Raw genomic sequence first — 12,138 nt, forward strand, 5'->3', positions numbered from 1 at the left:
AGAAAACAAACGGCCTTATTTAACGAAAAGCAATATGTAACACATAAACAAACGACAACCACTGAATTATGTTTCATTTTGCTGATAGGTTAACATAATAGGATATTCTTTCCGATATTTGGTCATACTAGCTCAAGCACTTAGCTGATCTTAAAATATCTATATCAGTTAAGTCCTTGGAACTTCATACTTCTTTCTGGTTGAAAATCCAGCAGTTTGTGTTTTTGCTCTGGGAAAATACAGTGAATTTATTTAGTTGAAGATATAAAAGCCTAAAATATTTTGTCTCACTAAAAATATCTTGCGCATGAAAATTAGTTGGATTAATGTATTTAATAAAAAAAAATATTTTTCATACATGTGGATTTCATTAACTTACATTCTGTTTTACAGATTCATGAGTATAAATATAACTTCAATCTCAAACTACTATCAATAAGAGACAAAAAGATACAAATTATTGAAGAGATTAAAGATGTTGTATGTAACTTAAAAGATGTACATCAAAAGTTAGAGGAGACAAATCGTAAAACCATCCCACCAGTACCAGAGATGCAGTTATGTGAAATGCCTGAAAAGTAAGTCATTCAATACAGCGATTTAAATCCATATCTTCAATAAATATAAAAAAAAAAGTTATTGAAGTCTATAAAACTGAAGTTTGCTTTGATTATTTCAGTTAATTTTCTTATCAACAGATGAAAGTTTAAGTCTTCAGATGGTTGAAATTTTTGCATGGTTTATATGTTTTCTATATTTAACATCTCAAAAAAATGATGATTCCTGAGCACAGTTATGGTTCATTGATATTTGTTGTCTAGGAATATAGACCCTATTGAGGACAGTGTGTTACCAGGAAATATTTTTCATATTTTTTCATGTTTTATGCATCTGATAGCAATTACACTCTAAAATGGGAAAAGAAATTGTCATGACTATTAGATAAACCAGTGATTGGTTCTAGTTCTAAAAGTTTATAATAAATACTGCTGAAGCAGTTACCCTAAGTCAAACCCCTGAACATAGTATTGTTAAAATTTTAAGTTTTTAAAAGCGAATTAACTTTTCTATAATATTGATATATTTTATCCTAAAAGTAAAATACCCTTTTTTTTTAAATCCTATTCAGAAAACATAGAGATTAGAATAATTTCCATTTATTGGACTAAAGATGGAGGGGTTCTGATCCTGAAATCAGGGGCTTAAAAAAAAAACGATCCCAGAGACCTGATACAGGTCTGATCCCCCCCCCCCCTCACTAAAGAAATGCACTACAAATAAATGCTCTCAAGCCTACTTGAATAATGAGTGTCTTGTCTTTTCTCTTTATCATGCTTTTATTGGAAAGTTGACCACAAAAATCCCTTTAAAGAATAAAATATAGCTTGGTCATCTCAATGTTTGAGTATAAACTTACTTTCATCCTTTCTTTGTAAAATACAGCCTTCCAAAAAATTGTGAGGAGGTATATTCAGGCCTGGTTTCTGTATGGGGCCCCCTTTTAGTTCCCTCTCTGTCTATAAAAGAATAAAAATCTCATTACGGTTAAAATCACAACCAAATGTATATATCAGCAATAGTCTAAAGATCTTGACATTTAACCTTTCTTTTAAAAAATGAAAAGGGAGGCAAATTCAGGTATTTCAAGTTTACTACAAGAAGTAAATGTTGTACACTTCAATAAAAGGTTGGATGCATTTCATACATTTTGATACTCTTTTTATCAATTTTTTTTTTTTGCAGGAAATTAGAATATACAAGGGACACATTGGTTAAGTTCAAGAAAGAGTATGAACAACAACAGAAAGCATCAAAAGGATCATCAACTGGAGGTTTTGGTGGCTTTGGAGGGTTTGGTGGTGAAACTAAGGTATGAAGCAAGGGTACTTGTTGTATTTTTAGAACACTAGATATCTATGATGGTAGATTGATCATAATTTTGGAAAGGTTTTAAATGTCTAGATGATGTAGAAATTATTTTACAGGAAGATTTTTTGTTAAAACGTAAAACAAAATAATAAACTAAGAATCTCATTGTTGTTTCAATTTTAAATTGTGTGGTTTTTGCAAAACAATCAGTTTGTCTGCATTGTCAAATATTAGATATTGTAAAACAAGAAAATTAATGGAAATTGTTTTATATCCTTAAATGGGAGACAAACTTAAGATTTGTGTTTACACTATACAGTATACAGATATTTTGCTTGATAGTCCATGTATTGGCTTGTGCATATTTCTATTGAGGATATATTTCCATACCTACCAGTCACATCAATATAAAATATATATTTATCTGTCTGTTCTATGTTTAGGCTGTCTCACCAACTCCAGCAAGACGTATGAGTGAATCCAAAGTGAAAACAGATTCAGCATCTAGTGAAGTATTAGAAGATGTTGAGTTAACTCCCTTGGAAATCGAACTTAAACAAGCTGAGGACATTAAAATGTTATATGAACAAGACAGATTATTAAACAGAATTAATGAATTAGTGCAAAACTTTGATGCTGAACTCAGAATTCTCAGACATGAAAAATTTAAATTGGATATAGTGATGAAAAATGCTGATCTACGGTATGTGTTTCCTGTGATGCTTAAGAAATTGTTTTGTACTAGTCATGAGTTTAGCGTTTCATATCAAATGATGTGAACTTTGCACATTAAAAAGATACAAACTGGACAAAAAAAATCACAAGAACTGTGGATTCGTTTATTTTCGAGGGTATCAATTTTTGTGAATTTAGTAAAACTTGCATAGCATATTAGTGGATATCTAATTCTGGGTTTTGCCGAAGTCTGCATAGAAGTTCATAGAAAATTTGTCATTTAATTTCATGGTTCACCTATACAAATGAAATCCACAAATATTGGTATCAAAAGAATAATAATGAATCCACAGTAAATAAAAAGATGTGCAAAACCATGACCAATATACATTAGTAGTTTACAGTATATTATCAAGAACATTGGATGGAGTACTGTGAACTGCTGCTTAATCTTAGGGTAAATTCAGCTGCATTGGAGAGCTAAGACTTTCTGCTCAAGTGACTTATCTATGCTTCATGTGTAAGGGAGTAATATGGAATAAAATAACAAAAATTTAAGTAGATTTTTACATTTAAAACTCAATCTTTAATTTTTTCAGAAGGAAAAGCATAATTTTGGCTGGGTAAAAATAAATGTTTCGAAAACTAATGCTTGTGCGACATATTTAATCTGTTGATATTCAATGACACATTTTAATGTTTTACAGACAGGTAACTTTGTTTGAGGAGTTAGTATTACTGAAAGAGTTTGAGAAGAGAGAGGATGTATTGGCAGAAAAAGTCACAAATAAAGCTCAAGAGAAAATTGATATGCAGAATAAGGTAGGTTTGCTCTTTTAAAATATTTTTATGGAACTACAGAATATTAATGCTATACTTTATTGTTTGTTGGACCCTGTTGAAATTTAGACTCATCAAAACTGTGGATTAGTAGGAAAATCAGAAAAAATTGGTATCCTTTTTTGGCAATGGTATTTTGATATTTGCATATAAAGATAAAAAGATGTGGTATGATTGTTAATAATGACAATTTCCTACCAGAGACTAAATGACATAGAAGTCAACAACTATAGGTCACCGCATAGCTGTGGAGCTTGATTTTAATCTTTAAAAAGTTTCCTCATTGTTTTAAGATTTGATATCTTAAAAAGAATAAAACATTATACATCTGGGGTTGAAGTCATAAAACTATGCTCAGTGCTTTTGTAAATTCAACCATTTTTGCTCATTTGCTATGATGAACACTAATCAAACAATATTAGTTCTAATTAAATGTCACAGGATAGACGAAAATAGATGAAAAGAACCCATTTAAGCCACGATTGATTTTCATACCTTTTTAAAATAGCACAAAAATCATGCTCAAAGCATAAAATCAAACATTTTGATTGGATGATTTTCGAATATGAGTACAAAAAAAACAACTCGAAAGTTTTTTTACCACAAGGCTTGAAGAAGCTACAAAACCTAACTTTTTAAATATAAAAATCGTCTGCCTCCTCAACAGAAAAATATCAAATCATGCGATGTATATTTTTAATTGTCTGGAATCCTTTAAAAAATAAGTTACATATAAAGTGCAGTTATAAAAAATGAACTTATTTTACAGATTGTAGAAATAACAAATAAGATAGAAATGAAAAAGAAGGAGATAGAGAAGATGGGAGAGAAAGACAGAGCACTACAAGCACAGTTCTCAGTGTTACTAGGGGATAAAAACCAGTGGGCAGAATATCTTACAAAAGTTTATAAGAAAAAGATTAAAAGGGCAAAGAAAAAAGTGTCAGAGGATGGTAGGTTATGAGTTTTTAAAAGATTTTTATACCCAAATTGTCGGCATTATGTTTTGTGGTCTGTGCGTTTGTTCATTAGTCTGTTGTTCCTCAGTCTGTCCCACTTCAGATTGAAATTCACATGTTCCCTATTATGATGAATACCAAATTAGAGTTTTGACTCCAATTTTAGGGTCCACTGAACACAGAAAATGATAGTGTGAGTGTGTCATCTGTGTACTTTGTAAACATTCTTGTTATTTTCTAAACAAAAAATATTTGATAATTTAAACTTTTTAGGTTTGCTGATTGATTGACAATTGCTCAATCTTATGGGACAAATATTTTGTGCATACTAATTAATGGCTCTAAGGTTTTATATACTGATACTATTATAGATTTTTTTTCGGGGGCAAACACCGATTTATGGTGGCAATGTACAATTTTTGAAAAATTTAAAGGGTAAATAGAAACAAAATTCAACATAGGTTGAATCGAAGCAAATTACATTCTGATTTTAAAATAAATAATTGTTCTAACTTTTTATATGAAATTAAGATTTCATATCAAAAGGAGTGTTTTCTGTTTATAGTTGAGATCATGCTTATAAATAAATGATTGAACTTTGAGGTATGCCAATTTTAGATTCAAAAGAAATTTTGAAACAAGGATGTTTTTAAAATTTTATAATATTTAAGAAGACTTATATTGTATGATTTTTCTTTTGTAGATGAAAGTGAGGAGAGTGATGATGATTCAGATGATGATTCTGAGTGGGATGAAGATGAAGATGAATCTGATGATGATGCTGGAGGTTATGACCTTGACATTTGTCCTCCAGGCTGTGATCAAGTAAGTTGTCTAGATATTGGTCTTCAAATAAAACTACCCTATTTTACACGATTTTGTAAGTAGATTATTTCGAGAATTGCTGTGTATAAGACATGTTGATCACAAAGTTGGAATTGCCATTGGTAATATGAGAATGAAGATTTGATTGAGTTTATAAGATTAATTGTACTTTATTATAATGTTTGACTGCTCAGTGTAAGAATGGCGAAAGATACCAAATGGATAACCAAACTCATAGAGTCCAAAATAAACTGACAACGCATGCATATCACTTTGAAATTATAAATGGAAATGGAGAATATGTCTGAGACATCATCTTAAGAAAAGGGCAAAATACAGCCCTAGCCCACCAATGAAAATCCTGACAAAAATGTGTACTAGTTCAGTGAAAAATAGATGCACTTATTTATTTGAATAAAGATATGTCAACCAGATTCTTTGTTTAAAACGGTTCCCTACTTTCTATTTACAGACATTATATGACAATACATGTGCCATGAGAGAGAAGAGGCTGGACATTGAGGAAGCTTTAGTAGAGGAGAAGAAAAATAATGAAACTTTAAAGAAAGAATTAGAAAGTATGAATAAAAAGTTAAAGGTCATCATAAATGCATTGAAGACAGCTCAGAATGATCTAGAGGCCTTCCAGGTTTGTAGCTTTCATACTTGCTTTATTTCTCGCTGTTCAGCAATTATTAAAGATCCATTCATTTAAGATATAAGTGATAATGTGCTTTAAACTAAATTTATAAAGTATATTTAGGGAAACACATATACTATTTAATTTCAGTATAGATCTAAAGATCTTTGTACATTCCTTCTTTTAATAGGAAATCTTTAAATGGTTATTAATGAATCAATTTTTGATTAACTGTCAAGTTCTGACTTACTTTGTAGTTAAGTCATGACAAAACCATAGGAAGTATGAATATAGCATTTCTAGATCTCTGACAGGAAACTTTCAATTCAAGACATGGCTCAGAATAGTTCGTCCATTTGATTTTATGCATTGTTGCTTATAATATTAATGTTTGTTTATTTCAGTTAGAGAAACAGCAAAAGTTGAATGAGTTAGATGTAGTTGTGACTCTCAAACTTCATCAGATACAGTATATGATAAATGCAGTATTACCACAGGACTTGTCACAGACATTGGTGTTTGAATCCAATGGTGTCAACAGGTTACAACACAGAATTAAAGAATTAGAACATGAAAAACAGTTACAGAAAAAACAAATGAAGTAAGTTGTTGTGGATATGATTTGAGGATATCGATTGATTGGTGTTTAAACGGCACTATTGTACTATTGTGTGGCAGTAAATTTTTATTGTTGTAGGAAGTTGGATTCCCAGAAGAGAACCACCAACCTTTGGAAAGAAAACTGAAAATCCTAGTCAATAAAGATTGGATTTGAAAGCACCTACTATGTGCCATAGTTCGACTTCTAAGAGAACGAGGCCACCGAGGCCCCTGAGTTGACAAGAACCCAATATGTCTTTAAGATTTTAACCCAATTCTTGCTTTTAGTTATCACATCAATATAATCTGATGTAACAAATTAAAAAAAAATTACTATCAAATTTAACACCTGTTAAAGTGTCTTTCCGAAGGAAACTTGAATCAGACTATTTTAGGAGCTCATGCAAGATAATCTTGAGTTGACTTTGTTGTCTATTTGTTATTAATGTTGTCTATGCTCATACCATTCAGGGACAGTGGTTTATAGTGTAATCATTATCCTTTATTAAGTTTGTCAGTATGTCCTTCCATTAATCTAATCAAGGTCACATTTTAATTAAGATGGCCTACTTTTAAGAGTTATTAGCCTTGGATTTTGATAGCTGCCGACCCATTTATTCATGTTGTACAAACACTTAGTTTCAAAATTTGTTTTCCTCATCAATACTGTCCTGTGTTTAAAATGGGTTTGTTTCTTATTGATGGTTTAATGCAAAAGTGTACTGAAAAATAAAAATGTTAAAGAGAACAAAATTTCAAATATTTAATATAATTTATATTTTAACAGAGAAGCAAGAAAAACCCATGTGACTTTAATCAAAGACAGAAAAGTATTTGATGCCAAGATAAGAGAGATGGAAGAACAGACAAATGAAATGATGATTGCTAAATTTGGTCAACATGTAGATATTGAGAAATTAGAGACAATCACAGTCAATAGAGCAATAGAGGAGCTAAAGGAGAAGCTGAGAATGACAGAAATACAATGTTCTGAAGAAGTGACGGAATGGGATGTAAGTATCTTATGTTTATCGTAAAGGGACGTTGAGGATTAGGGTGAGGGTTGTTGATGAATTGAAAGAAAATACTTATGTTCAAAGACAACGAAAGTATTGAGAGTTTTAATGTTGTGGATTGGAAAAAGAAACGGATGACCAGGAAAAAAAGAACACTTTAAAAAATACAAAAAATAAGTGCGTTTTTTTGGATTAGAGTTGAGTCAAAAATTTGACTGACATTTGAAAATCAGGGTATATTAGATTGGGGAAGAATATTTGCATTGTAACAGGTCAACAAGAACCTTAACGGACCTCTTCTCTAGTTGAATTTGTTCTTTAATATGAAGTGCTATAATAGAAGGTGTGATACTTTACTTCACCATTCTAAGTGGATGTGGCTGCCAATTCATACATCTGATAATGTAAAAAAAAATCAAAGTTTTGTAATTTATCAACATATTTGGAAGGGAATCGAAATGGAAGTTTTATTTCCATCACTGTACATACTATTTACTCCATTATGAATAACACTGTGTCTATAATTGAAATTGATGATAACGAGGTCTTGTAAAAGTACATGCATTTGATTGCTGATTATATCTTTCAGGAGAAAATAAAAGATAAAAAGAATAAAATAACATTATTGATACGAGATAATACAAACAGATTGGATCAGCTTAATCTTCTTATGAATGAACAGAAGCAGTTCGAGAAATCATTGGATTCTAGACAGAAAAACCTGGTATGTATGTTACTATAAAAAATAATGAAAATAATCATTTATGTGGAGGAATTTGTATTTATTCTAATGAAATTGATTGGTTTGATACTTATTATTAATATGTTCTAAATAAATGAGTAATTATTAACTCTATCTTGCTAGGTAGGTTCTTGAATCTTAGATAGGTAGTTATAACCACAATGATAAAATATAACAATGATTAGATGTTGTATGATTGTCAATGAGACAACTCACCACCAGTGACAACATGATAAGTTAACAACTACATGTCTCTATATGACCATCAACAATGTGCAAAATCCATACAACATTGTCTGGTCTGTGTAAACAATTACACAGACCTTTTTTTTGAAAGGAAGGAGATTGAAATAATTCTTCAGTTTTAAAATTGTAAAGAAAGATAAATTTATAAGGGGGATTTATGAAGATAGTTTGGCATGTAGGATTGATGTTTGGTTTTCTTGAAGAGATAAACTGTATTATAAAAGAAAGAATTAGATTATTTTTTTGAAAATTTAAAGTAAAGCAAAATTATAGATCTAAAAAGAAGTTGATGTATGTAATCTTGTGGAAAGATTTTTTTTGGAAGTATTAATACTCATCCATATTTTTTCTAGAGATTGCTTTATCTATATGCATATTTATTATAAAGTTAAATCCTGACTATCTATTCTACTTCCTGTTGATACTTTTATATTGGCATTACACGAGTCAAGTCTTTTTTTCTGGCATTAAAAGACTAAGTACATGGGATGTGTTTTGATTGATTTTAGTCTCTGATGCATGATTTTTTTTTATTATTAATTGTTTCTTACTTTTAACTAGCTGTCAGTAAGTACTCTGAAATCATACTTTCCTGTTTTGACCTGTTTACACAATTTGTTATGCATTTTTGCTATTTGATGTTTGCTTATTTTTGTGTTATATTTCGTCTCACATTTTTTTTATATGTACCACCTTTGAAAAAAGTTCAGATTAACAAAATTTTTACTACTGTTCTTGTTTTTTGAACAACAACAACAACAAAATGATTATATTTAAAATTATCTGTGGACTTGTTATTTTTATATAAATTTGAGGTTATATTTTGTCCCAGGTTAAACTTGTCATTTTGACATTGTTTTACATATTGTATTTATACAATGAAAGTATTCAATAATGATTATAGACATATATATTTGAATTTTCATCGTGACATAGATCAAATTTATTTATTCAGTGTATGTTTACTTGTTTTGTTAATATTTCTTAAGTGTTTCACCTTTGCTTGTTTTTTTAAATAGATTAGGCCGTTGGTTTTCCTTTTTGAATGTCTACACTTTTCATTTTTAGGGCCCTTATAGCTTGCTGTTTGTTGTGAGCCAAGGCTCTGTAATTAAGGCAGTACTTTGAACTATAATGGTTTACTTTTTACAAATTATGACTTGGATGGAGATTTGTCTCATTGGTACTCATACCACTTCTTCTTATATCTATTTGATATTAAAACTCCTCTCAATTATGTTTACATTAATCCTCAATAATCTAATAGTAATGTGTAAAAAAAATGCCAGTTTAATTCCAATATTCAATATTTATCTGTCCCCTAACAAATGTTTTTCAATCAAATCTTAAAAGAAAAGGGAAATTTTTATAAATGCCTAGGACTGTTAGCAAAGGTGGAAAAAGACTTGTATATTCATTTGAAAATGTTAACTTTTAAATATCTAATTTTTATGCTTCTATAATTGCAGGGTGAAGAATATTCTGGTATTCGTAAAGCAGACGTCCATGAGAAACAGAGACTGATACAGCTAGTACAGTTACAAGCACAGGAGATTGATGCATTGAAGGAAGAGATTATGTTGTTGTCAAGAAAAGGTGGCCACATACTGCCACCTGCTCAGCCACCATTACCACAAACACCACCTAATCTCAGAACAATCAGCAATTAAATATTGTGAAAAATATAACAAACTTTCCCTAATGACAGTGTTAATGCTTATAAATTGTATGATAACAAAACACTAGAGAAAATGTGTACATTTGGTTGTGATACAATGACATTACATTAAGTAGCTGATCACTCCATCTTTTTGTTGAGATGATGATATGATTAGATCCTTCAGTTTGGTTTCAGTGAAATTTCACTATTAAAAAAGAAGAATTATAGCTTTTGTCAAAAAGTATTTGATAATGATTATTGTGATATATTTATATTCTTTTGTTTTATTTCACACTTTCAAACAGCTTTGTTTTAGACTGAAAGCATTTATTTATTTGTTTTATTTATATTTATTAATAAATTTATAAATGTTTTGTAGTATACCAATTCCGTCCTTTCTATATGATAATGATCTGTGATATTGAAATTTACCAGTTAATAAATATTGAAATTTATATGTTATAATTAAATTATTTAACCATTTTTGAATTGTCTACAAGCTCTTTTTAACTCATCTCTGATGAAAGGACCAGGTTCACTTATGGCACCAAATGGCCTGAAATATCAACTTCATCATTAAACACCAAAAAGGTCACAATTTAGTTGTAAATGGGTCAATTTCAAAAGCCTTAATGTTTAAAAAAACAATTCTTTTCATAAAAGTACAAAATATTCTCCAGAGTATGACTATTTTGGACATTTTGTCAAAATATGATTATTTCGTGCAATTTTTAGACCTAAAAGCTTAAGCCTTAAAAAAACTTGGCCTCCACTTATGATCCAAAATGTATTGTAACCAAAAGATTCCAATTTTGGTATAGAATTCATCAATATAAAAACTTGCTGGATTGTGGATGGCAGCCGATGTTAATTATTCCAAAAACTAGTAAGATGATGGAAAAAAATTCTCAAAACTGATCTTAAAATACAAATAATAATTTAAGCGGTCATAGCTTTGTAAATTTTAAAGGAAGGTGCCAAAAACATATATTTTTGTATTTTGGCCCAATTTAAAAAACATAAAAAATTTAGACCAATTTTAACCCTTTGTGAACCTTCTCCTTTGCAGAATTAAAGACAAAGAGATGCTTCTTAGACACATTTTATGTTTGTATAAAGCTTCATAATTGAAATAGTAAAAGACTTGGTTTGTCTATACCTTATTTACAGATGCTTTATTTTAGGAAGTTTCCTGTTATATGTCCATTATCCTTGAACTCATTGTCAAAGTTTGGCAACTGTTGGAAATCAGTTTAGTTTTTGAAAATGTGAAATCCTCACCTATTTTAAGTAAAAGACATTTTACAATCTTTTAGAGTACATACAATTGAAGACTGAAGGATATTTGAGTACATACAATTAAAGACTCTTATTGCATGGATGTTAGGTGTTACTTTTATACAAAGTAGGTATCGTAATGATGTTATATATCATGGCAACATGAAGAAAATAAAGGATGTATTAGGGTTAGCATATTTTTATCATCCATTCCTAAAATACACACTAGAATTTTCATCTAAAGAATGATATTTCAAAGGAACAATGTTTTCTAATGAAAACAACATGGATGTGAAAACACACTTTAAACCAACAAATGCTTTCCTTTATCTACATTGTAAAAACTGTCGAAGTCGACACATGTTTGAAGTTTTATCAAGGGCGAACTTGATAGATACATAGAAGAACAAATAATACTGATCATTTACAACCTATATTGTTACAGTTCAGATTGAACTTAATAAAAACAGGATACAAGAAGATTGAAAACGAACATCACAGACAAATAATAGTAAACAAGAGAAAACTTAGAAAACTTAAGACTAAGCAATACTAACCCCATCAAAATTGGGGGTGATCTCATTTGGCTCAGAAGGGTAAACAGATCCTGCTCCACATATGTGACACCCTTCGTGTTGCTCATGTTATTACAAACCCGGTTTTTAGTCTAATTTGGTAGTTCACATTCATAGTAAAAGGATAGTGTTGTTATTGTTGCAGACAGTACAAGTATTTGGACCGTATGCCTACTTTTTCAAAATACTTGTACGGTTGGACCGTACATATAC

At 30.0% G+C, this 12,138-nt stretch overlaps 1 protein-coding gene across 1 annotated transcript in view; it reads left to right on the plus strand.

The window, feature by feature from the left end:
* LOC134721016 (cilia- and flagella-associated protein 44-like) overlaps positions 1-10,378 on the plus strand; it is a 34,088-nt gene extending 23,710 nt beyond the window's left edge. Inside the window, exons 25-35 of the mRNA XM_063583668.1 lie at positions 394-578; positions 1,744-1,870; positions 2,313-2,572; positions 3,252-3,366; positions 4,154-4,337; positions 5,047-5,168; positions 5,641-5,817; positions 6,213-6,409; positions 7,196-7,421; positions 8,014-8,148; positions 9,882-10,378. Coding sequence (XP_063439738.1) covers positions 394-578; positions 1,744-1,870; positions 2,313-2,572; positions 3,252-3,366; positions 4,154-4,337; positions 5,047-5,168; positions 5,641-5,817; positions 6,213-6,409; positions 7,196-7,421; positions 8,014-8,148; positions 9,882-10,082 — 1,929 coding nt within the window. The 3' untranslated portion in view covers positions 10,083-10,378. The remainder of the gene's footprint in view (positions 1-393; positions 579-1,743; positions 1,871-2,312; positions 2,573-3,251; positions 3,367-4,153; positions 4,338-5,046; positions 5,169-5,640; positions 5,818-6,212; positions 6,410-7,195; positions 7,422-8,013; positions 8,149-9,881) is intronic.
* The last annotated feature ends 1,760 nt before the right edge of the window (positions 10,379-12,138 follow it).

This window comes from Mytilus trossulus, chromosome 6 (genome assembly GCF_036588685.1).
Source record: "Mytilus trossulus isolate FHL-02 chromosome 6, PNRI_Mtr1.1.1.hap1, whole genome shotgun sequence".
In the NCBI taxonomy this organism is placed as follows: Eukaryota; Metazoa; Mollusca; class Bivalvia; order Mytilida; family Mytilidae; genus Mytilus; species Mytilus trossulus.